Below are 27,477 nucleotides of genomic sequence, written 5' to 3'. Positions count from 1 at the left end.
CACCCTGCTCCCTCAATGGACACTGCAACAGGAAAACTAGGAAAGGTTACATATAGAATATGACATTGGCTGCCCTCTCTCTAAAGTTTGATGGATATGGCAGGGTAATTGCACAATAAAAGCTTTGCCTGGAAGCACCTTCCATAAACAGGGGAAGGGTTGGTTGTGCCTTTTCGGTGGTGGTAAATGTGATAATCAGACAAGATAGGAGAATAGAAGTCTCCTTTCCTCAGCTTTCAATAAAAGCAGCTAAAAGCTAAACATTGCAGCTGTTGAACTATATTTTGTTGACCTTCTAGCTGGATATGTATCATATCTACAGTTTTTAAGTATAATTAACAACTTCCACTCCACAGTTCAACACTTTCTTTGATGGTCAAAAGCTAATCAATCTTGATCTTAAATGCTAATACAAGCAATTAAAAATAACATTAATTGAAATACTGCAGGGGTTTGCTCTGTTTTTTTTCCCCTTTTGTATAACCTCACAGCAATACTAATTTGCAGTAGTAATTAGTGAATTGCCCCTTGTCTTATAAAACTTTGAAAGAGAGCGAGGTGTCCTTTTGAACCCAGCCCAGAAGTACAGATGGACGCAACACTTTCAGTGAGAGTGAATTCCGGTATTTGGCATATTTATTTCAGCTGATAAACCAAATGAGTTGGAAGATACAATTTATTTGTGCAGTAACGATACTCCTTTTCTGTGGAAAAAAAAATCTACAGTCTATGAATTCCAAAATAAAGTATATAAATATATCCATCAGGATAAATATTCTACCTAATGCCCTACCTAATGCTTTGGAACTGTGGTGTTGGAGGAAAATTCTGAGAGTGCCTTGGACTGCAAGATCAAACCAGTCCATCCTCAGGAAATCAAGCCAGACTGCTCACTTGAGGGAATGATATTAAAGGCAAAACTGAAATACTTTGGCCACATCATGAGAAGACAGGACAGCCTGGAGAAGATGCTGGTGCTGGGGAGAGTGGAGGGCAAAAGGAAGAGGGGCCGACCAAGGGCAAGGTGGATGGATGATATTCTGGAAGTGACGGACTCATCCCTGGGGGAGCTGGGGGTGTCAACGACCGACAGGAAGCTCTGGCGTGGGCTGGTCCATGAAGTCACGAAGAGTCGGAAGCAACTGAACAACAACAATGCCCTAATTAAAGAAACCTCTTCTTTCTTGGATAATAATATAAAATCCGAGGGGAATATCATATAAAATCACTTGTGAAATCCAAGGCAGAGGAATTATTTAAAATCACAAATGAAATAGAGTAGAAACATAACTGAATATTACACTTAGGAGGTGTAGCCTGGGAGCTGGACAGGTTGATGATGTGAATATTTAGGAGATGTTCTCCATTTAATGATGCCAGTATGGTCTGATTTTAAACCATTTTGAAAGTGATGTTTGTGAGTGTAACATCAGCACATTCAAAAACACTGAGATTTAAAGCACATGCTTACTTCTCTGACTCCAAGAGGGAAATGCGGTTGAGCAGCCAATAATGGTGAAAGCTGGAACCAAGATTCCCTCAGTTCCTGAATCTGTATGGGTCTGTGAAATCCACCACTCTAAGCTGCATGCTTTGAAGCCAGAAGAAGAAAAGACGGATGTCTTATCTTCTAAAAAGTCAAAGTAGCAACAATAGACAATGAGGCTTTAATCTGGCTGAGTCTAAGAAAGAAGAAATTCCTTCACTTTGGATGGAGTCTTGAGAGATCTTCAGCTAGATCTGGAAGCCTAAGAGAATTAAAATGGAAGGCTAAACATCTGCATACATAATTTTCTGCAAGACCAGGGTAACAATCTAATCCCTCTCTCTCTCTCTCTCTATGGATGGATTACACTCATTAAATTGGTGCTTGGAAGTTAACGTGGTAGATTTTGAATGAGTTTGCTCAGTACTGGGTAGTGTCCGGGCCAAGTAGACGAGACACAGAAGAGGTTCAATAAAGTTCTTTATTTGCAGTTTGTTAAACACATTAACTCAAAGGCAATAAGGAATAGGCTATTTCCCAAGAGTAAGGTGGCAGGCAAGGGGAAGCAGGGCTGGACTGGGAAGCTGGAAATCACACAGCAGCAGGGCAAGCCAAAAACAGGCTGGACTGGAAGGCTGGAATCACAAGTAGCAAGGCAAGACTCTGAGGCAAGGCTGAGCTCGGTAGCAAGGCAGGGCTCTGAGGCAAGTGGCAGCATGGTGGTAGGTGGCGGTGAATCTGCCTCCTGTCTTCAGTCGGTGGCTCCAGATCTTGCTGCTCCAGGCTCTCTCTTGCTTTTTCTGCAATCGGCTGATCCTCCTCCTCAGACTCAGCCTCTGTCCTGACAGGTAGAAGGCTAAAGGAAGGAGATCCTTTTGAAGACAATCATACTTCTTTTCAATTAAAAGAAAACTCAGTAGGACCCCCTCTCCAAGCAAATCAACTGAAACTATCAAAAAGCTTGGAGGGATGTGTTTGTTTCCACCATCTTAGCTATAGCATTGTTAGCAATTTGATATATGTGTAATTTGACTTGTCATAATAGTGTATACAGAGACACTGGCAGGTGCGTTAGCTTCTGGTAATTAGATTCTACTATTTGAAAACTTGACATCCCAACATAGTTCTTGGAGAATGAATATGATTTATATAAAGATGGGAATATCTTACAAATCTTGTTTGAAGATCTTACAGGTTAGTTTGCCTAACCACCTTATTTTATGACTCAGGAATCCTATCCTTCATTTTTCTCAGGCTAGGGGGAAAACACAATCCTTAAGATTTTTATTTTTTCTCTGTATTTTAATTTTTGTTCCGTGAAAGGTACTAGCTGTGGTTAAGGCACCCGTTTCAAGAGAGCCAATGTACCTGTCTCCTGAAAATGAAACCAGAAAAGAAGAAAGTAAATGTATTAAGCAACTGCATGACTAATTTGAGAATTATATCATTTAACATTACTGGCTTGGCTTAAATGATTGAGAATCATTACTTCTTGTAAGCAGAAAACGTCTGATATCATCCATCTCCAGGAAATGCATCATTTTTTTAAAGAGTAAATTATTATTTACGGATTCCTGGATCAGAGATCAATTTTTAATCCTAGGCTCTTTCAAATATAGGGATGTAGCACTGCTATAGCATAAAGCTGATGGTTTTGTTTCAAAGAGATCCCAAAGAATTTTAGAAGTAAGAATTTTATTTTTCACATCAATTGACAAAAGTGTGAGAGTGTACACACTTTTTACCCTTTTTACCCTTCCTGTGGAGTTGATTTCCTGGTTTGGTCAATCTGGGGCCGACAGGTAGGCTATGAAGCATAATTGCAAGACCCTTCAACAAGTAATTATATCTTCCTAGTTAACGGATAATAAAGTCAATGTGGGGCATACACAAATAGAGGAACAAAGCCAAGAAGTAATGCATGTTCCAGACCAGAATGTAAGTATGCACATTTTCAGCCATTTTTTGATCTAGTCAATCGGCACTATTTTAACCTAAGAGAGATGGAATGTGTTGTACGATGACTTGGTTTGCTGTAAAAGCTTTCTTTGTACAAAGCGTCTTTTAAAGTTCCATTTCTGCCCTTGTTAGACTCTACGATGCCTCTTTTCTTGCAGGAAGTTTTCTCTACCAATAAGCTCTTCCATAGTTGTGGCTAGCAATGCCCATGTAAGAACGATGCCTGTCCTACCTTAGGAAGCATGCTGGCCTTTGCTAATCTCACTACTCTGCACACAGAGCAATGCCTCTTTCTTCCAACCTAACAGGCATCAATCTATGGCCCTGCAGGTATTCTGCAATTGCTCTGAATGAAAGGTAATCAGAATGACATTTGGTGAAGGCCAACTTCCAAGGCTGCACATGCATGTTTTCCTTGTTCCTGCCTCACAATGAGGTACTTAACAAAAGCATTCACTTTGACACAGAAAAACAGCCCTTTCATTAGCCTTTAGACAGGCAAAGAGTCAAAAATGCCTCTCTGAGGACTAGTTAGTTTCTCTTCTCTACTTCATTCTTTATCGACAAACACATTTAGCATTCCCTTCAACTCTAACTAGCTTTGCAGAACAAACTATGTGAAATGAGAAAATATGGCAAATTTGTCTAATTAGTACAGGTCACAGAATTCATCTGTTCTTGGCACAGAATCTGAATTACCTGCATGTGGTTTTAAAAAAATAATAAAAAATGTACTGAACCATTGATGCTCTACCTATTCAATCAATGTGGGTTAATTACCTATGTTTATCTAATGAATTTCTGCCCAGTCCGGTAATAAACATTGTGCAACTACATGACATAAAGCAGCCCAGCATTTCGAGTTTATTTCTTAAAAGCTACATCTTACAGTTTATAGGTTTTACATCCCTTGTGCAGTTATTGTTCTGACACTGCCTTTTGTTGACTGCATTTTTCACAAACATTTATTGAAAACCAAAATTACGTTTAAAAAAATCATCACATGCAGTTGATTGGTGTGTTGGTATACACTTGTTATCTGGGTGGTTTCATCAGTCCTTTGTTGGCAATGATTTTTGCATATTCAAAAGCTGATTTATAAGGAACTCGAGGGAGTGCTGAATTTTCAAAATCTACGTGGAAGAGTCCGAATCGAGAGCTGTATCCACAAATCCATTCAAAGTTGTCTAGAAGGGACCATACGAAGTAGCCTTTCACTTGGACACCATCAGTGTAAATTGCTAAAAATAAAAAGAAATTTGCTTTAATGACATGTACTGTATATATTTTCCTTTTATTCCATACAAGAAAACTTAAAACAGTTTCCCCATTTAAACATTGACCAGACTTTTAACTAAAACTCCTGGTTGCAACTTCATAGGTTGCTGCATCGTAAGTCTTTACACCTAATCCAAGAAAATCAGTCACTCTACTTTATTGATTAAAGTGTTGAAGATGGACCAGGAGTTCCAGGTTTGAGTCCCCACTTAATCATGGATTAAACTAGGTAACTATGGGGCAGTCACTCCTTCTCAGCCTTCTCACAAGATTGTTCTGTATGGACAAAATGAAAGGAAGTCCATCGTGGAAGTCATCTTGAACTTCTAGAGGGGAATGGGCATCATCTAGCATCACCATCACTATCCTCAACATCATTCAATGTAAGAGAAAGGGATGTGGTCCTTGCTTAACAACCATTTGTTTAGTGACAGTTCAGACTTATGACAGTGCTGAAAAAACCTACTAATGACTAGTCCTCACACTTTTTCTTTCCACCATTTCATGGCTTAATGGAAACTGAGCTTTATGCTTCTCCTGGCCTGTGCAAGGTAGCAGTCGGTTATTTACATTTTCAGCATTCCCACCCGGGGAAATTTTCAGTTATCATCTCCTCCTCCTCCTCCTCCATCCAGAGACTAAAATCTTACTTGACATTTCACTTTTAGTGGATTAAAGGCTAATCAAATGGCTAAAACAACTTAAAGGTGTTGAGCCCATACATTTATATTTAGAGGTGTGTGTTTACTAGGTATAATTGTCCACAAAGTATTTTCCATATTTACACATGAAAAAAAATCCTTGTTGATGTTGATCAGTCATCCCACTAAGCATCACCCAGAATTGAAATCATCATCTGGAAATGGGGTCAGTGGGGTAACATGTAGACAGAGGCTTAATATAGAACTCCAAACATTGTTTCATTCACAATCGTGAGCCAATAGAACAATTCCATTCACTCCACCAGTTCAAACTGGATACATTAGATGGATCAAGTCTACCCAATACAACTTCCAAGTTACTGTTAGTGTGCACCAGATGCTTATTACTTTCCCTGAATTTAAGTTGCTTATCAACAAATTGAGTCCGGCCTACACACTCTGCCTATACCTGAGGCACCGCCTCATCCCCTTAACATAGACTCGTCCCACCCGGTCATGCAGAGAGGGCATGCTATGAACCCTGCCGGTAAGGGAATTCCTCCTGGCAGGGTCCAGGGGGTGGGCCTTCTCTGCAGTGGCACCCACTTTCTGGAACATTCTGCCCCTGGAGGTGAGGTGGGCCCCTTCGCTCCCGGCCTTCTGGAAGAACTTGAAAACCTGGTTCTGACGCCTCACCTGGGGTGGGAGGGGCACCAGTTAATCTTGGGGGTGGCTAGGATCTCTCCCCAACAAATAAGATCTGCGCTGCTTGGATTTTATATTTTATATCTATTTTATCTTTTTATTGATCTATTTATATTGTAATTTGTATGTTTTAATTTTGATCTTATTGTAAACCGCCCAGAGTCCCCTTTTCGGGAGAGATGGGCCGTGATAGAAATTTGAAAAATAAATAAATAAATGATGGAAAGGCCAGAATCCTGCTTGGAGACTGCTTGCAGCATGAGTCTGCAAGAGTTTACCCAAATTCAAACTATGTGATTACATTCTTAAGCAAATAAACCAATTATCTATGTTAATGGAAACTTAATTGGGCATGCTATTAATTTCACAATAATGAAACATTTTAGTAACATTGCGGTAACAAAGTGGAGGTTCCACACCTCCAGCCTTATCAGGTAAGAAAGCCTGCGAGACTCCCTTTTTCATACATGTCTGAGATAGAAACACTGCCACTACACCTGGGTTTTCAAAAAATGACTGAACCTCACCTGGAACACACAAAGATCACGTACTAAAGGTTGACATTTTAAAGAATGACAGGTGCATCTCTGGATCTTTCCTTTTCTCTCCTTAAGAACTCGGTAATCTGGCACAGGGTAAGACTACTCCTCAGGTGTTGCAGAAAGGCTAAGTCAACCCCAATTCCCAAAAAATTTAAAAGAATCCAGCAAAGAGCCAGAAATGGCCAGCTGCAATTTAAATTAAAAGAAAGCATAGACTTTAGTAACTAACACTTAACAGATCTATCTGTCCGTCCATTCATCCATCCATCCAAACATGTATGCCATCTTACTAGATGACTCAACTTGTCAGGGATCTTAACCTTTGTGGGCACTTACAGGATGGATTCTCAAAGGACTACTCACTACTTGCCTGTTGCAGAAAAACAGACTCACCCAAAGGGAGATGTTTTAGGACTAGAGGTAGGAGTAGCTTTCTTGAGGGAAATTAATACTGACCAATTAATGCACTGGGTGACCTGATCAGGACCCTACAGTATCTGTTTAGCATAAGGCTGACTCATAGGAAAACCATCATGGAATGTAGATTCAGGTAGGTTTTGGTCTAGGTATGCCCCTTGCCCAGAGGAGGGGTCTCACAAGTGAAGTGAGGGGGAGACTGGATCCATCATAAACATGCTAACATGAAGTAAAAAATACATGAAGATTAAAACTACTGGTTATGACATTCCAGGAAAGGCAGTCCATTAATGTAACTTTTACATTGACATTTGATTTCGTAGTACACTTATACAATGTGCAGAAATGTAGTAACAGAAATCCCTTTCTCACACACTACATGCACACCAAATGAACATTCGCAAAAAGAATTGTCTAGGCTGAGTCTAGAAGAACACAACCCTCCGACATTGTTAGACAATAAGCCACTGAGAATGCTACTGTATTGTCTGTGTGCATGCCCTAGACAAAACAGTCGAGGGAAACTCACCATGTGACTTGTCAGCTTGATTTATGAGGTACCTAAATCTTGGGGGAAACAATCTTTTGTGTATTAAACCCCTGCTCAAAACAGTGCTGCATAGAAAGATAACTGAGGACGACAGGGATGGCTCTGGGTCTGCTGAAGCTGGAACAAATGTGATAAGAACCTGTGTTCCTACATTTCTTCTCTTTTTAAACCATCACAAACGGGAAGGGGGTGCTAAGGAAGCCAAAAGTAAGAGAAAGGTGAGGCACAAAATAATATCCACTGTGAACTTTTGATGTACTGCTTTCTTGATGATAGGACTTTGGCTAAACATGGCGACTTCATGCCGATACTTTGATGAGAAAACACATCAGGAGCTAATTATTTCTCAGCCGAAGGCATGATTTCCCAACATTCTTAGTTTAAATTGCACACTGCTGCCATAGCGCATCAGTTATTCAAACTCATTTTCTCCCATCCTTTTTGGGGCAAGTAGAAGATGCTTTTACTACATTTTGCCCTGGAAGCAGACTATCTAATTTAGAAATACAAAGGTTTCTTCTCTTTGGAGAATGGAAGTGGTTTGAGCCTTCCCAGGTCTGTAGCACGCAAAGCCAGAATTGTGTCATACTACCCAGCTGAAGGTGTGCTGAGACACACACACACACACAAAATCAGGTGGTTTATGGGTTTCCTGTAAGGGTTATGAAGGATAAATATTCTGAGATTTTATATTATACTTTTAATTCTTCCTCGATATGCTCTGAATTACATTAGAGGCTCCCTATGTTAAAAGTTAAAACAGCAACCAGGAAGAAGCCAGATGAAATCTACAGAATCCTAGTCATTAGGATTAAACCAAAATTGAACAATCGGTAGAAAAACGTATGGAAGCAATACTACTTAAAATCAGCAATGCCCCACCATCAGTAAAAACCAACATTCATTGACCACGTTCCTCTGCAGGCCAAATCCTATCAGGTTCAACTGGATATACTCCTAGACGAGACTGTATAAGATTTAAATCTGAAATCTATGCTTCAAATGTTTAAAAGACCTAGGAGATTAAAAAGATTGCCCAGCACTGAAGCAATTAACAGAACCAGTGCCAAGTGATCTTCCTGGGAGAGCAAGTTCCATAAATGGTTTCTTCTGCTCACCACCTGCCTCAGCAATTCTTGAAGAAAAATACCAACAAAAGCCCTCAACAGATTAATGGCTCCTGGGCCAGCAGATGTTGCTTTAGATCTTGCATTGAGCTCAGAAGGTAATGGAGCTCCTTCAACACCTGTTCCCAGAGATTAGTCCCAGTTGGAATTCTATCACCTGCATTCTAGGATTAGCTGAAGTTTTTGAGTTGTCATCAAGAGCAGTTCCTTGTAAATCATATGCTCCTTTTACAGGTATGAAAAAGTAGTTGCGTGAAAAGTGCTTGTGGCAAGCACCATCCTAGACAGATAGAGACAGACAGACACGTTAAAAAAAACCCCTAAAATCTAAAAACAAGGAAGACCCCATATGCAAGTTGTAATTTGCTATGCAGATTTAACTGCTATGGAAGGAGAATGATGTGCTCTATCACCCATGTGACCTGATCATCCTATGTAATGCATCTCCAAAGAACTGTTGCATAAAAAGTTAGTTCTCACTCTCTACTCCTGTAGCCATGTTCTTGGTGACAGCTATATTATTAATTAACATAGATCTATTTACATCCAGCATGCCATTAATCACTGTATCAGAAAGGTTGTCTAATTAATTAACCACCATGGGTGGTCACAACACCTGAAAGAACCATTTCAGGTGTACAGCAAAGCACATCATTTGTCTTGTCTTACACATTAGCCATCTCTTTCTTATGGCTCTCTCTTCAATACTTTCTTTCCTTGATCTCTATGTTAGCATTACACCATGGGACACTCACTCTCTATAAGGACTTTTCATTCTTGGAGTGATATGACAACTATTTATGGCCCTTCACATCCCATTGACGGCTCCTTTGGTTCTTTCATTGAAATAACTTCTCTTTTCATTGTCTAGAGGTATTTTCTCAAGTTTACTTATTAATACCTTTTTTTGGTTTCTGGACATCATGATACATGATATCTCTATGCCAACTTCATTCAGCCAAAGATTTATTTTTATTTCTTTTTCTTTTATTCCTTTTTTTTGCAACCGAGCATCCAGTTCAGGTATTGGTCAAGCCTTCTACCTCTTTCATGGCTACAATATTTTGATCCACAGATCCATCAGATTGCAAAACAGGCTTCTCTAATTTGGTGCCATTTGAAAGTGTTGGACTTCAGCTTCCCAAAGTCACAGATTGGATATATGAGGATTCTAGTTTCATCTAGAGGACAACTGTGGGGAAAGCTACTGCAGAATGTGAAGAGTTGTAAGTATAGCCACATTACATGTTTCTTATGTTGGCTAATTTAGGTTTTTTCCCCCCTTCCCTCTGAAAAGTCCAGGATATAAAACCAAAACAAATCGATAAAAACAAATAATTGAACTCAGCAAATACTTGAGAGTCATTAGAAATTTCATGGCTATGAGTTTAACAACAGTCATGGAACAAATCAACCCTGAGTTCTCACCTGAAGCACAAGTGACCAGGCTAAAATGATCCTACTTCAGACACCTCGTACAAAGGCCTACTTCTCTGGAGAAGGGTCTAATGCTGGGAAGGGTGAAGGAAAGTGAAGAAGAAGTTGACCAGAAGCAAGGGGGATGGACTGAATTACAGTGGCAATGGGTGCACTGTTGTTATTGCTATTACTGTTGTTAGTGCTATTACGTAGCTGAAAAAGACTAAGGAAAGTCTTTATCCTTCAAAATGGCACCTGAGGGACTAGCAATAATAAAAATAAAGATTAGACACAGAATTCTTATCAAACAGAAATGATTCCATTCAAACAAAAGCCATCAATAAAAAGAAACCAACTGTCAAATCAATAAAAACCCACCTTATCAGACAAACCAGCTTCCATGCCAAACATCTTCCTGAATAAAACTATCACAGTCTGTTTGCACAGGGCAAGAGAGTAGAAACAAAGCCATGTCTCTGGAACCAGCCATGGAGATGGTTCTTTCCTGCATTTCCACCAAAAACAATCTCTGATGGTGCTGTGAATGAAAAAAGAACCCTTCTGAAGATCTTAACGCCCAGATGGTTGGCATGAATGGGGAATATACCCAAGTCATATAAAGTCTAAATCAAAACCAACACTTAGAATTTTACCTAATGACAGACAGTGGAATTTTTATGAAGAGAGTCACACATTCTAATAACCAGCTCATTTAATAGGATGGGTGCATTATTCTGATGTTTTCAAACACTCTGTGACACCTGGTTCTCCCACAGATAAGGAATCTAGTAGCTGTTTCCCAGCACTCACCAGGGGCTGTCTGTTCCTCTTTCACAAAAGAAACAAAGCTCTTCCCCTATTTACTGAAAGGTGAGAAAAGAACCAAAACCTCACCACCTTTATTACCCTATATATACTTGCTCATCTTAAAAAAACAGTACTCACTGAAATTCTTCTGTTGGCCAGGTTTATTGAAAGAAAGGAGGGGCTAGGCCACAGAATCTTGGACACCAAATGGATGGCTACTTTACCTGCCCTTTTATTGTATGTTAAAGCAGGTCCTCCTTGAAGCCTTTGATCCTTGAAGACTTTAATCAGCTATCTTTTGATTTAAAGGGGAGCTGGCTAGCCATTTATGAGCTATACACTGAAAGTCAAACTTACTGTTTTTCAGTGTTTTGGAAATGCCCATTTTTTGTTCCCTTGCACAAAGAATTCCATTACATATTGTTCTTTCTACCTTTCTTCCTAATAAATTATACTAATCACAGATCAGAGAGACTTGTTCCTTGGGACTGAGATATTTCTAGTCCGGGTTGTTACCAGAGAGGTCTGACCCACTCAAAACGTAAGGCAGACTGATATGGAACACATTATAACCCATGCATGTGTTTCCATAGCCAGATTGTGCATCTTCAGGAATGAAAGTAAGCAGAGAACCAGTAGACCTTGTGACTGAAGGCCTGGGCAGCATGCTATCGAAATATAAAGTTCACCAATGTCTCCAAGATAAATGGAAGGGATGTAGCTTTATGGGAGAGGGTACCATGTTTAACTTCTGGCTTCTCTTGAAAAATATTCTTATCTGAAACCAAATTGGTTTGGTTGGAGCTAGACGGATCTAATGTGTTCACTCAAGATCAGGCAGCTTTCCACGTTCCTATTCTAGAGCGTTGGAGCTTTTTCCTGACAAATCCTGTGAAGTTGCCAAATTTATGAAAAAGGGGATGTTATACCTATAAAAAAAAGATTCAATGCATTCTTAAGTCTGCATACTGTGCTGTGTAGGATATGATGCCAAGCAATGAAGCTCTGATGCAAGAAAAATGGCTTTGTGTACTGCAGTGGTTAATGCTGCAGGTGCTAATTACAATTAGATTCTACTTTGCCTCCCATCACCACCACTCTCTCGGTCTCCCATGCTGATTCTCTCTCTTCATTTCAGTCTTTGGTGACTCTGATAACACCGAAGGAAAAAGAATGGGCTCATCCAAGGGAATCCTGGTGGCACAGGGGTGCATTTTGAAGCAGATGCAGCTAGTTTCTACATTCCTTTAGTCATTGCAGTGTCATTATGATTGCCCGTCTTTTCTTCACTGAAGCCACTGTGCAAATCTCAGCAGCTACATGCACAGAGCCACTACATGCACTTTCATGCCCTCTTAAATGTTCACACACCACCCAGAACCCTTAGAAAATCACATAGGTGCTTCTGAGTGTCTGAAAAGGTCTCATTTTTACAGTATTTGAAACAAGAGGTGGCTACAATTAAAGATTGTAAACCAAAGTCAAATACGACGCATCTGAAGGTGCTGTAGATTCAGTGAGTCACAACCAATTTACATTTCAGTTTTTCCTGCTGCTGATAACCTTTACAAACGTACTGTAGATGGCAGACCACAACTAAACATACGAGCATCAATAAAGAGGATTAAGAATAAATACACACTTGTGAGTGGCATTTTCCAAGCAGTGTTTACACACTGACATGGTTACAGGGCCCATTACTGAGGAAAAGGCAAAGAGACCATTTGAGAACATGGAAACAAACTGTTTTCAATGAAGCAGCTTTATGTAATTGTGTAGCCACATAGCAGTTTTTGGCAGCTGTTTTTCTTCTTTTCCAGAGTCACAGAAAAAGGTGTATCTACTCCTGTGTAAACATCCGATTCCCATTAAAGCCACCTGCAGGTGTTTACCTGCTCAAATCCAGGACTGAACTGGGGAGAGGGAAGAAGACCCCATCCACACAAGTCCCAACCTAGAACTTCCATCTGTTTGATTTTCAAGCAAGTAGCTTTCAGATTTGAAAAGGGGCCTAATGATTGTTGGCTGCACAAGCCATTATAGACCTATCCAAACTTGAGATGTAGGTGTAGAGAGGATGTCTGCAGTCCTATGTGTGAACCAGCAAATGTCTACCAGTGGGGTTATGGCTTCTCCAAGCCATTGTATCTCTCTGAGTCTGGACAAGTTAAGGAAAGCCCGTAGAGCATGGCTTCTGCAATTTTCTCCAGTCCCTTAAAAGTAGCTTTGCTCTGGGTCACACTCCCAGAGGAATGCCTTTTTTCTGGATTATTATTCTCTGCAGCCCCAAGTCATATGCGGCCCAATTTTAACTGGATCTTTGTTTGGCCAGCTTCTCTCCTCATGCCAAATCTGGTCTGGTTCTGTTTGGATTTTGGAGAGTTGTCCTGCTGATGGGCAGACAGCAGAGTCCTGAGCCATTTTCCATAATTCATTTCCGACGTTCCGTTGGTTCAGAAAGAATAAAAATGGAGAAATAATTGCAACCTCATCTCTTCTATAAGAGAAAATGCCTCTCATGCCAGTGTTTCTCAACCTTGACAACTTGAAGATGTGGGAACCTCATCCTGCTGGCTGGGGAATTTTGGGAGTTCCCAAAATTTCCCACATCTTCAAGTTGCCAGGGTTGAGAAACACAGTCTTATACAAACAAACAGCAATTATGATGACACCAACTCAATCTGCTGTACGGCTCTGCCAGACTGCAAGCCAGGTTGGTGAAGTGAGTGTATATGGAAACATGTAGAAATGTTTCCACTTGGTCAGAAGTCAGTTCTAGGGGGAATGGAATTTCATTTGCTCACTCTTCACTCCTAAAACATCTTCCTGGACCATGGAACTTCACGGCTGAAGAGACCCAAAGATCATTTTCAAGCAACGTTACTGTCATTCATGTATGACAAGTGGCAATGTGTCATTTGTTGAATTCCAGTCAACAGGAAGCAAAAAGAGCTGTCAGATGCTCTTCCTCTCCAAGAACATCCAAGTCTATTCCTTTTAATTAAGAGAAGTGATCTTAGGCTTCCTGTATTCTGCAAACTGCAGATCAATACTTACTCAGAAAACAAATCTCCTTGTACATTGCAAATTGAAATTATGAAATACATCTTTTCCTTTAAGAACTTTGGGGACTAAAACATTATTGCATGCAAAATACCTCACTGCCAGGGGGGAAAATGATCAAGGGAGGGAGGGAAGGAAGGAAGGAAGAAAGGAAGGAAGGAAGGAAGGAAGGAAGGAAGGAAATGGTATGGTTTTAAATAGATCCGCATTAGGCTAATAATGATGCACAACAAGTCATAAACATCCAATTTATATATTTCTCTATTTAGAAACTTATAATCTTCTGCCTCCTACACCAAAGAAGCAAACAGTTCCCAAACCTATTATAATACAATTATAGATCTCCCAAATCCCAAATCCAGCATAATTTAAAACCAAAGTAAAAGCTAGATACTAGGCTCCCCAGAGCCTAGTTTAAAAATAGTTTTATACACTCTCTTTAGAAAGCTCAGAAGAAAGTATTCTAACAATCTCCCATCAGTGAATGGAGGAGGGAGTCACTATAAAAAGTTCTTGCTCCTTCCCACAACCGATCTAGCTTCTCTAATAGAACATAAATTGAACATCAGTTTTCTCTCTTTCTAAATAAGAAAGGTAAACAAGTCTCAGCCTAGAGAATTACTATATAGATATTAATTGCCATCACTATTTAAATGCTATTATCTCTGAATTAAAGGTAAGACAAACATATTACAGTGTTTAAATTTCTAATTTGCTCATTAAATTGCCAACACATATATTCACACATGCAGACACATGATGTCATGAGTACTGATGGTGAGCAGGAGGGGGCCCCTATCCAGGGGGGAAAACACATGTGTAGTAGCGAGGAGTTGAGCAGCCATTCAAAGAGACACAGATCAGACCCACCTTAACCTTTGGGGTTTATCTGTCTGGGTTTTCCCACACTTCTTCAGTTTGTTAGGATTTTCTGTCTAATGTAGCAGTAATAAAGGACTAGAGACCTATTCCTTGTCTCGGCGTGGTTCCTGGCTGTTAGGACACACAGACTACTTCTCTTCAGAATGATGGAGTTTTTAAAGGTTAGTAAAAGAACTCCAAGCAGCTAACAGCAATCTTGCAGAGTAGAAGCATGAACCAAAAAAGGAACTTGCACATTAAGCTTAATCATGTTCAGAAATAAATCCAGCCTTCACACTGTAGTTAGATGAAGAAAAATAGAGATAGCTTACTTTTATTCAGTAGATTGGGATACAGGTAGATTCATAGTAGAAAGCATTTATTCATCACTGGTTCTTTGTAGACACATTTCTATATGGAATAGAAAGTGTGCATGCAAGCGAGATGAAAGAGGACAAGAGCTGCATTTCTGAGCAGCTCCCACTTGCAGGTCTGCCAGAAGGGTAATGGAGATTGTTAATCCCAAAGCCCGAGGAGGAGGAGGAAGTGGAAATCAGGTGACCCATGTGACATCCCACAAGCACAATAGAGATGTGTTTGCTAGAGAGGCCCCCTTATGCTTCTGAGACAATGCTGAGTTGACCCCTGATAATTCCAACACAGAAGATAGAAAGATGAAGGTATCAATTGCTATTCCATCTCCTCTTGGACTTCATATTTATTATCTTATTTATGTTTTTAGATTGTGATTGAGGTTTAGATGTTTTTATTAATGCTTTTATTGTAAACTGCCCAGAGTGTCCCATTGGGGGAGATGGGCAGTAATATAAATTTAACAAACAAACAAACAAACAAATAAATAGATGTGAATATAATTTGTCCTGAACAGTTTTCTGCTTTTTCCCCTGGTCAAATTATCATGTCAAATCCAGAAAACTGATCATGTATTATTACTATATAGTACTCTCAGAAGAGGATAGAATGGTATCTAGGATAGGAAAAATAAAGAATCACTACGTAATAATTATAACATCCTGTAACTAACAGGAGAAAAGACACCACAAGCAACAGGTAATAAGCCAGATTTTCAATAGTGAATGAAGGCATAAGAATCTAATCTGCTTCTTCTCTTGCAAAGATGTGTGTTTAGTTATCCATGGTTTATTCAATGAACTCAGTTTTCTGGATGCATACAACATGCTGGACTTGAGTCACAAACCATGGTCATAGTTTAATTAATTTGCTGGGAAGAACAAAGACTGCATAATCTGAAATGTGTCAAACCTTCAATGTATAGAATCTGTATTTCTATCTTATTAGATATTTAAATTAGAACAGATTTTCAGTTTTGATTTAATCTACTGAAGTTTATGGCTTTATTTTTGAGTCATACTGTGTTGACTATGGTTCTTGATATTTATCCTTGCTTAGATTTTATTTATTTTGCTTCTTTAGTTTCATAATCTGATATATTATATTCAATAGTTTATAATTAATTGATGATATACTATGAAGTTATAGCTCCTATTCATTTTTGTATCCCTTTTTGTATCATTTTTGTATCCTCAACATGCTGGCTGGGGAATTTTGGGAGTTGAATTTTGTGCTCTACTTTGTTAGTCTTTTTAATTGATTTATTTTCTCTGTATTGTTAATTTTTCCTAAAATGTTTAATAAAGAAATAAACATGTAGCAAATTCTTATAATGTTACTAACTAGCTGTAATTGGCCTGATCTGCTCCTCTCCTGCCAAGGGATTTCCAGATGGAAGAAAAGTAGCCAAGGACAATGCAGAGGTTGACGACAGTATTGGTGGACAAAAGAACGATAAAATGGGACATGTGATGGATTTTAGGGTGGAGCTGGTGAGTTGGATTGAGAGGGAAGGGTCAGTAAGAACAAAAATTAAGAAAATTTAATGGGAAAGGAGAGAGAAGGACTAATAAAAAGGCGTAAGTTAAAGGAAGGGCTCAAGTTGTATTATTACGTTGGACAGTTATTTCTTATCAAAGCCTTGTAGGAGACACCCAGAAGATTGCAGGTTAGAACTTTATTTCCTGCCCACCTTCCATCCTGAAATCATACAAGGAGTTGAATGACTTGAAGGAGAATGTACCTGTTTTCCCAGAGTTGTATTGTTTAAAAAAAATTCCAGGAGAGTTTTGCATCTTATATTCTGTGTCAAAACGGTGTAATCCATTTCAGCTAAACTTGGACTGATTTCACTCCTGCAAACATTTTCTCTGACAATTAATCAAGTTCTGAAAGATTAACAGTCTCAGTTCACCGCACAGACAGTAGACTATTCCTTCACCCCTGGAAAGACCAAAGGATCTCCTGGGGTCTAGCAACAAGGTGCTTAGTGATACAATAGAAACAGTAGATCACAATTCTGTCCTTTTCAAAGCATTTAAGATATACAGATGGTTCGAGAGGTTGATGGCAAAAGCTACCACTGAAGGACCAAACTCTTCCTGTTTCTTTGCTGCCTTTTCATGAAAAAGGAGCTTGGTTGAATTATAGAATTGTAGGGTTGGAAGGGACCTTGAAGGTCTTCTAGTTCAACCCCTAACCAAGAGAGGAAACCTCATATCCTTCCAGATAAATGGCTGCTTGAAAACCTACAGTGATGGAGCATCTATGAAGCAGGCTGCTCCATTCTCCATTCTCATGGTCAAGAGATTCTTCCTTATGTTGAGTTTGAATCTCCGTAGGCTTCAATATACACATAATCATGATGTCATGCTGGATTTTGTGTACATTTTTTTTAAAAATAAGATTCTGTGTACATTTTTAAAAAATAAATCTATACATCTGGCTGCACAGTGAAACTGAAGCTCTGGAAAAGCTTTTTGTTTAAATAAAAGACATTTTTCATATCACATTTAATCTTCCTTTCCTGTTACAAGCCAGCAACAGGTGCATATCCCAAGCTTATTTAACATCAACAGATTAGAGATGAAAGAACTGAAGTAGACTTTTCTGTATCTGAAAGAGAATATGAAATGGATATAGCAAAACACTGCCACCTCCAGTTACACAGAATGCACAGTTATAATCTCTACAACACAGGACTCCCCACTACTGAAAAATAAAGAAGGGATATAAAATACAAATGAATTTGGAAACTGCAAGATGTTGCAAGGCTAACTGAATGCCAGTGAGGTCTGGAAGAACCTCTTTGATTACACATTGATTAGTTTCTTTGCTTCACATAATTCCCACATTTAAGGAAAAAAAGTTAATTCTGACATGAGGCTGGAAATTTAAAGACATGTCTAGAAATTTTATGTGGTTCATTGGAGCAAGTTTAAATTCCTGTTCAACCAATTAAACTTGCTGAATGGGATTGACTGGGCAAGTATCTGTGCTCTCTTAAGCTGACCTACTTTAAAAGGTCCCTGTGTGGATAAAACGGGGGGAATCTTTACGGAATGCACAGTGGATATTTTAGAGCCACTGAACACTTACTCTTCTCTACTCCTACTTTAAAAGCAAGACAGCATACGTATTTGGTCAACCAATTGACCGACTATTATCTTGAACTTTGCAAGGCCGAGCTGCTTAGATGATTTATAACTTTAGAGGGTCAAGGCTAACAGACCCCGATCCTAGTGACTTTCCACAGAGCAGTGAGAAGAACCTGGTTCTTCTTCCACCAATGGGCCAGGACAGAAATTGAGCCCATTTTGTTGGGAAAGGGAGATTCTGCTATATCTAGCCTCAGCTATGTGCTACTGGTTTTGTCTGCCATTTTGATTTTATATTGGTTGTGTTCTGATTCTTTTGGGTTATTTATTGAAGTGTGCTGCTCAGAGTTGTACATTATGAGCTGGGCGGCCTTAATATGTGCTTTAAATAATATATATATATATACACACACACACACACACACACACACACACACACCCTTTATGCTACTCTCCTGACAAAGACTGTATCTTAAAAAATCAACCCAATGATTTACAATTTACAACACACAATGGCCAAATTCAGATTTTGTCATTTCAGGAAGGACTCTGAGGTTGTACCCAAAGTTTTTTGGGTGGAGGCCACATGCCGTCCCTTCTTAGAACAGCATTGGAAATTGTATTCCCTTCTGCATGGAGAAATACTTTGCCTGGTCTCAACCACAAAACATCAGGTCAGAGGTGATAGTCTGAGGTCATAAAACATCAGGTGTGATCCCCAGAGCCTTCAGGCTATGACAAAAGAGAACATTCTGATAAGACATAAGAGGAACTTGATTCAACATGATTGAAAAGTAACCACCTTAGCTATATTTAATCTTAATGAAACCTAAATGCCAGTATAATGAAAATAAAGCTAGGTTTGCTATGGGGTCATAACAATTCTATAGGCAAATTTGGCCTCTGGTACAATAAAACTTGCACAACCATTTTTCAGTCCCATGAAAGGGCACAATGGGGGTACAGTGTGATTTTTCTTTGGTACCTTTTTTCTTGTTTCTTTCTGCATCAGTTATGTTGGCTTCTTGGTCAAGGTTAGTCAGCTAGCCAAGAAGTTGAGCTATCATGAAGAGTTGGGAGATCTGTGACTTGCTGTGAGTCCAGAAGCAAAGTTTAATGCACTGAGTCCTGGAAACTGGAAGGTCTTTTTGCCATTTGCTTGCTATCCTGACAATACTTCTTAGTCCTTCCCAAAATGACCAATCCCCAGAGGAAATTGAAGAGAGTAGGACAAAAGAAATAGATGAGTTAAAATTCACTCAGGCCCAAGATTTCCTTGAAGAGACAGTGTATGTGACTTCCTTTCAATCTGTAATTCTTTCCCTTGAGGATTGTGAGACAATATGGCTGGCATTTCCCACAAACTCATCCTATGTTTAGCTTATTCAGAAGTTGGTTTCAAGGTGTGCTCGATTCCACAAGGTGTCAAACTAGCTACAAGGTGTGGCTAGATAGACATGTCCATATTGTTTTGTTAGTAGCAAGACAGAAGTGGTTTACCATTTCCTTCTTCTGGAATGTTTTTCTCTCTTCCCAATCTAGCCTACTGCACTGAGGTTTTCTGGTGATCTCCTGTCCAAGGACTGATCAGGTCTGACCCTGCTTAACTTTTGAAGATCAGGCAAGGTAAGCTAGTTGGTACCATCTGTTGTAATGAGTCTGGTCTTGCCCTGATTAAGCCGCTCAAATCTGGTGTGACAGTCAATTCCCAGACTTACAGAGACTTAACCGTAATCAAATTTATGGATTGGAAATGTAGGCTGTCTCGCCATTACAAAAGCAGAAGGCATTCTCCCTGCTGTCCAGCCTGTTCCACCATAACAGAGAAAGACAATGATTAAGATTTCTCCTGCCAATCCATTTCAGACCCTCCCAGTTGTTACTCAGCTTACAGGGGGACAAACACACAAACAGATAGGGACCCTAAAGAATTTTAAATATTACAACTCACATTTTACAGAGCATTAACAAGACATCCTCAAATGCAAACATGAAAACCAGACAGGGCAAATGAAATTGAAGCACATGTTTGGACAATAGAAGAGGCATGATAAAGAGGTGGTATGGAAGTGTGTAGTAAGTTCTGTAAAATGAAAGATTAATTATTCCATATTTTAGATTTCAGGCTAAGATTAAAGTTTGGGAGAATGGAAACTGAGGCTTGGAGGGGACTTCAAAGTGGAATAATGGGAACATTTAAGATTTAAGAGGAAAGGGCGAAGTGCAGAGTTAGTTTTGTTAAAATTATCCCAGCCGTTTCCAAGCTTGTGCTAGCTTGGGAAAGTACAGGAAAGCATAATCATATCTTCAAATGCAATCATACAGACACAGTTGGTTTCATAAGCCGGGGTTAGTACCTGGATGGGAGATCTCTCCAGGGCTGTAAAACTAGAGTGGGAAATTAGCATTTAATTAGAAGGCCCAGCACAGGACCTTCACATTCTGTCTCCGTTAAGTCCCCAACTTCCAAACTCAATTCAAAGCAAATGTTACTGTTCTGTCCTAGAAAGTGCACCATCCACTTACAGATACAGACAAGACTGTTTTTTAGTTTGCAGTACAGCACTCAGAAACTTACACCTATGCCTTGGAATGTAACTGCCCAGTACTTCTGTAATAGGAAGCATTCTAATTGATCTTAACAGGTCTCTGCCTCTAAATGCAGTGTAGACAGGCAGACAGCTTCTCAGGCAGAGAAAGAGGAAAATGGAATGGTAATAGTGAATGTGGGAAGAAAACAGAGTGAGTGTGGGGCATGGATAGAGATCTGAGTCTTGACGGCGTTGGCATGACACCACAATGGACAAGCATGTCTGTTTTTAGGGATCTATATGTTGTGATTTGATGATGGTATTAATGGGGCCCGTTATAGCAGAAAAGATTGAAAAAGGAAGCATTGAGACTATCTATTGATCGATCCATCAGTTAATCACACTTCTGAGAGTGGCCAACCAGCCTTTGTAGAAAAAAACTGAGAAAGTTAAGTCAGCTGCCTCCATTTATTGTTTCTCTTCTATTAATTAACAGCTTGTATGTCAGGTTTATTCAAACTCCTCCTCCTTTGGATTTGCAAGACTCAAAACTCAAGCTAGTTCTGTAAAAACAGGTATACAGAGAGAGAGATCAAAATCAGCCACAGAGAAAAAAATTGTGATGGGAAGGCTCAGTTCACAAAACCTGCCAGGCTAAAATGAGATTTGTAGTATGGTGCGTTGTGTGAACCAGTGTGGCATTGTGGTTAAGGAGCAGGACCAGGACTAGGACTGGGGAAATGACTTCAAGTTGTGGATTTGGTTTGTGAACTAGCATCACATAACTGGGTAATCAAAATATATGCGTGATTTGTGCAGGTCCCCATTTAAACTGGTACTTCAGACTGGCCTTCGGGCTGTGAGTCCTTGGGTTTTAAAATAGCCTCATGTCTGCAAATGCAAATCCTTCACCTAACCCCCTAAAGTTATTTGCGCTTCATATGAATATGGTCTCATTGCACATAATGCAACGTCTGCATTTTAGCTGGTCCCTTCCAGGGTTCCATTCTATTGATCAGTATTTTGGTTTCCTGACATTGTAAAGGCAGAAGCACTAAAATGTGGTCCTTTGTAAGATGTTTTCTCTATAGTTGCATTTTCATTATGTGGAAATGATTAGAATGACAATATACCTCTTTACAGAGACAAAACCTAAGGAGCTCCAAATAATAATAATAATAATAATAATAATAATTTATCAGACCTGAACAACCTAATTTTACAAAAAAATAATAATAATAACCTGCTTGGAACTGCCTATATCCTCAGATGGTACCTTAGTGTGATGGAATCTGTCCCTGAAGTGGGGGGGGGGGAGTGATGTGGTGGATTTCGGCACTGCCGCTGATTCCCAGGAAGGAGGGAGCACATTCCAGGCAGATAAGAGGATTCACAGTCCAGAGACTGTTGCTGGGAAAGCTAAGAGGTTCAGGATAGCCCCGCCCTAGAGCCTCCCAGGTGGTTTACCCTTAGGTCAGTGAGAGTGGCTTTAGTCTGGCAAGATTCTGTCTGTATGGTGAAAGCAATAAAGAACTGGAGCTTGGAATACGCTGACTCAGCATTGTTCTTGGGCTGGCCCTGACACTAGGTCCTTGGTTAGGACTTGAATTATTAAATTTTCACCAGTCTTTGTGAATCTAATTGTAGGTTACCCATAACATAGTAACAGTAATCATCATCATCATCATCATCACCATCACTCAACTGCAAAAGGCAGCTTTACTTGGAACAGGTTATGTCCTAACAGCCAGGAAACACGCTGAGACAAGGAACTGGTCTCTAATGCTTTATTGCTAGTACATAACAGGAATCCTAACAAACTGAAGAAGCGTGGGAAAAACCCAGACATATAACCCCCAAGGGTTAAGGCGGTCCTGATCTGTGTCTCTTTGAATGGCTGACCAATTCCTCAGTGCTACGCATGCGCTTAACAGTCTGGATGGGAGCCCCCTGCTCGCCATCCTTACTCATGACAGGTTACATCCTGTGCCGATACCTTGAATATTATTAAACAACATCTGCCTATCCCAGGTCCTTGAAAAGGACTCGATAGGTGGACAAAAATGCCAAATCCAGTCGAAACATCTGGCTGACTGTGCAACCATCGTCGTAGTCGTCATCATCATCATCATCACCACCACCAATGGGAAAAGGGGAGCAAAAGAGCTATACCTTTGCCAAGTAAAATTGGTTATTCATGTCAATTTGCCCTTTTTTTCATTTCCACAAATGACACTAGTTAACATTTTACTTGGAACAAGATGGTGGACTCTTCCTTTATAAACATATTATAACTCAGTATGTTAAAGAAAAACACACACACACACACACACACAGTATCATTTATGTAGAACAAAGGATCATCTAACAGAGAACTTATCTCCAGTAATGACCACATGCTTTTGGAACAGGCCATGGATACTTCCCTTATTTTTTGCCTTCCCAAATAGGCTGGACTCTCTGTCTCTCCCTACCATTTCTGAACATAGAGGCTCCATTTAATGAATGTAAATTTAATAGCCTTTGTGGAATTGCTTCACTGCCCTCTTGTTCTATTCCTTTTTCAGCGCACTACGTTTGTCTAAAGGTGAGGGGCATTTCTAATTTTGAACTCCTGTAGATTGCAAGATAGATGTATCAGCCTGCTCCTCTACACACACCTTGACAATTTTTACTGGAGTCTTCAATAAATATCATGGCGCCTTGCCATGGACAAAGTTGTCATTAAGAGCCGAGAGCTGTCCATTAGAAACCTTCTCAGCAGTTTGGGACTGCTGCGCTAACTCAGGCATATTTCTGTGTCTAAAAAGTTGAATTTTGTTAGGAAAGTTGGTAAAATCGTGGCTTGAAACCTTGCATGTACCTCTTATACCATGAAGGGGAGGAGGCAAGTCATTTTCTCACTCCTAAATTGATTCTCCACCATTGGAGTGAGGGGAAAAAAATCAATGGATCTGTCTTTACACAGCTTGATTTTGATATTATTCCCACAGAAACTACTGCTGAGCATTTTTACTTCTAAATGGTAATAGAAAATCTGACAGTTGTTCAAACTTTTACACATTTAAAACCAGGCATCCTGAAAGACGTGGGCATTACTCTAGCAACAAGAACACCATTTAAGATTTCAGTGAAAAAGATTGAATGGTGTTGCCGGTGAGATATTCACAGGTAAGATTTAAGAGGCCTGCTGCTGGATATTAAAGATTAAATTATAAAACAGTAATGTTGTTTAAGAGCATTTGTCATAGGTATTTTAGTTTTATGCCTCAATAACTAGAGTTTTATACCTTGTAATCACTGCAGCTGGAGTTTCGATATAGACCAAGTATCCTGCCCCCATCTCAACCCCCTGACATTTCACAAGCAAGGACTTTCTGTCTTCACAGTGCATCTCTGCTTCATTTTCAGTTGTTGCAAGCATAGGACAGGGGGCAGAGTAAATACAATGGCAATTGCTGCCATGCAATTAATGTGCACATTTTTGTTATGGAAAGCATACAACAAGCATAATTTGGCACATATAAACACTTACAAAAAAGGAAAGATTTACTTGCCTCCAACTCCTGATGACCACAAGGATACTTCCATATTGTCCTGATTACCAGGAAACACACTGAGACAATGACTTGGTCTCTAATATTTATTAGTAGTACTTAACAAGAATCCTAACAAACTGAGGAAGCGTGGGAAAACCCAGCCATATAACCCCCAAAGGTTAAGGCGGTCCCGATCTGTGTCTCTTTGAATGGCTGAACAGTTCCTCAGTGCTACGCATGCGCTTGACAATCTGGGTGGGAGCCCCCTGCTCGCCATCCTTACTCATGACACATATAGTTTCCTTGGCAACAATATAGAAGAGGTTTAGCATTGCTTTCTTCTAGATCTTTTTTTCCCCACTTTGCTGTCTAGCCTACAGTAGACTGTTTCTGGTGGAATGTGGTCAATGTCTGGAGCAATAAAAGTGAATCTCATCTGCTGGGCACCAGTATTAGCTTCCTTGTTTGCATCTATCAGCCAAAGGACAGGGGGATAGCAATAATTGTTCCCACCTTCAAGAAGGACAACAAGCATGACCTGGCTAACTATAGATCAATCAGTCAATTTGCAGGATCAGTAAAACTCCACAATGCATCAACTAGTAAGCAGTTCCTTTTTTTTTTTTTTTGGTCTGAAACTTGTACTCAAATTCCTACAAGTATGATCTTCAAAAGAACTCCTTTTGGACAGAATAGCCATACAAAGAGGGGTCCATCAACGATGGTCTTGGCATGGTTTTAATTCTTAACAACCATGACTTCCGTGCTCTAAAAGCGTCAGGCCGTAGGATACTCCTTCTTTTCTATGCAGATCCTGCTGCCTCTTTATCCCAAACTCCAGCTGGGCTTAGAAGAACAGTGAAATCTATCATCCTCTATAGCAAGCAAAACAGACTCACACCCAATTTTCATAAATCCAAAATCATGACCAAATAGAAACCCTGGATTAGAGAGGGCAATAAGATTGAGCAGGTTCACACCTTCACATACCTAGCAGTAGTTTTTGACATCAAAAGATCCTGAAAAGCACATCCTGATGACACCTCTTGGGTGGCATTATGACCTTCTGCCTTTCTTTTTCTTTATTGTTACAAGTCCAAGAAAAAAAGGAAAAGGAATAAAACTGATACCAAACAGACATTTCAACAAATATCGAGAATACAGAAAGGAAGAAAAAATATATAAGTAGTAGAATGGATAACCAACAAATTGTAAATAACCAGTAGAATGAAAATATCATATGGCTAATATACGGTAATATATACTTACACCATTAACAACTTAGAGTACTATTAAACATTCCATATCCAATTTCTAGTAAAGAGATGTCTCTACTGAACAGTAAAATATTTGGCTACCCCAATTAAGATCAAGAAGATAAAAAAGGAAATTTATAAATAGTAAACAATACATTAAAAGAATAGTCTAAATAATGTTTAGACTATATGTCCAATCAAAATATGATTTGATATAAACTCTAGGACCCAAATTTAGGGTGTGGCAAAAATTCCATGTTTATAATTATAGTCCAGAAATGGTTTCCAAGTAAGATTAAACTGCACATCAGATTTAATTTTTAGATATTAAGTTATTCTAGATATCAAAGCATGTTCCCAGAGTTTAATTAGCCATTTTTCCATAGAGGGGACCAGAGGTATTTTTCAAGAAGAAGTGTATAAAATTGTTGCCGCTGTTACCATGTACAATACCAGTTCAGTATATTTTGAAGAAATGTGTGCTTTGGTGAAGTTTCGGTGGTTGTTTTTCACCAAGAGTGGAGAGTTAGTTCCTGCCACTCTTACACCATTTAAAGCCAAAACATTGGCCCAGATCCTATACGGAGCACAGGTGGGAATCTATGCCACAAAGAATACGCTGGAAGTGATGCAAACAAAATTCTTTGAGAATTCTTGCTGCCCCAAGCTATGTAACTAACAGATTTGGGAAGGGGATGCCTAAAATAGAACTTATGGAGTGGAGGTTGATGATTAGTTACCAGTGAAAGATCTAGTTATTCCCCACTGGCCTACTACCTCTTGTACCGGCACAGAAGTATTCTCCAAGCTGGAGTGATGCTACAGAATCAAAGCTAGCATTTTATGGTCCATCAGCTGGGTTCCTTCTTACTTTGGACTACGAAAAGAGCAGTCACTTTCTCCTTCAAAGAACAGGTGATATGGAGTATCAGCTGGAGGTTAATATAACAGCAGAAACTATTTTTCTGCTGTTAAGGTGACCTTGGGTGCTGGCCAAATATTTAACATCTCTCACCTTCTCCAACTTTGAAACCATTGTCCATGTGTGGTGGTATTGCCATTTCTACAGGGACATAAGGAATTTGCTTATTTCACCTCTTTTGAATCAGTGTCCATGATGAACAGATGCCTACTATATAGAGCTTCTACTTTCTGATTCTAATGCTAGCATGACCAATATTGTAGCTAAATTTTGTGCTCCCACAGTTAAAACACACCATCAAATACTGTACCCCTATAATATTTTATGTATGTTATGCTTTCATTTTCATTTCTTTAACTTTAACCCGGATCATTGAATGTAACAAAGATGTGATTCCTTGCTTGCCTACAGTAGATTGGTATTTTCTGGTGTTCTCTCATGCAAGTCTTAGCCAGACCTGATCCTGCTTAGATTTTCTGAGATCATCTTGTATTTATTCCCAATTGATTGCAGTATCCTTCTGGGTTTATGTAAAATCCAGAATTCCTGATGGCCCTAATATTTGAATCACTTTGCTGTAAGAAAAGTTTGTACCTTTCCTTGCAGTGATAGAGATCACACAGGTTAGCTGCTGATCAGGAACCCAGGAAATCATGACTTCCCAGTCAATGTGGCATCCGTTCAAAGAATTCAGACAACCACTTTCCCCCATCAGGTTATTGAACTAACATGTGATGTTATCAAAGAAAATTCCAGTTCAGCACATGACTGCGCCTTGTACATGGGATGAGTTAATATGAATTTTTATCCTATTCCCTACTGCACAATAGGCTACAAATTCCAGTAGTAGAGAAGACGTGTAGTTCAGAGTTGATTGTTGAGTTCTTGGTGTTCTCTGATTTTA

The 27,477-nt window shown here is 39.5% G+C and overlaps 1 protein-coding gene and 1 long non-coding RNA gene across 2 annotated transcripts in view; both read right to left on the bottom strand.

Moving 5' to 3' along the window:
- Positions 1-608: 608 nt before the first annotated feature.
- LOC134502157 (uncharacterized) lies at positions 609-1,441 on the bottom strand. The gene is made up of 2 exons (XR_010068419.1): positions 1,149-1,441; positions 609-777 (listed from the first exon to the last, which is right to left on the bottom strand). It is a non-coding gene; the product is annotated as an uncharacterized LOC134502157 (long non-coding RNA).
- A 2,746-nt stretch (positions 1,442-4,187) lies between these two features.
- The window catches only part of LOC134502328 (cytosolic beta-glucosidase-like), an 86,023-nt gene continuing 62,733 nt past the window's right edge, over positions 4,188-27,477 (bottom strand). The window contains exon 6 of the mRNA XM_063310635.1: positions 4,188-4,686. Coding sequence (XP_063166705.1) covers positions 4,481-4,686 — 206 coding nt within the window. The 3' untranslated portion in view covers positions 4,188-4,480. The remainder of the gene's footprint in view (positions 4,687-27,477) is intronic.

The sequence above is a fragment of the Candoia aspera genome, chromosome 8, assembly GCF_035149785.1.
Source record: "Candoia aspera isolate rCanAsp1 chromosome 8, rCanAsp1.hap2, whole genome shotgun sequence".
In the NCBI taxonomy this organism is placed as follows: domain Eukaryota; kingdom Metazoa; phylum Chordata; class Lepidosauria; order Squamata; family Boidae; genus Candoia; species Candoia aspera.
The sequence above is the reverse complement of the archived record's forward strand: the minus strand, read 5'-3'. Positions and strand labels throughout refer to the sequence as shown.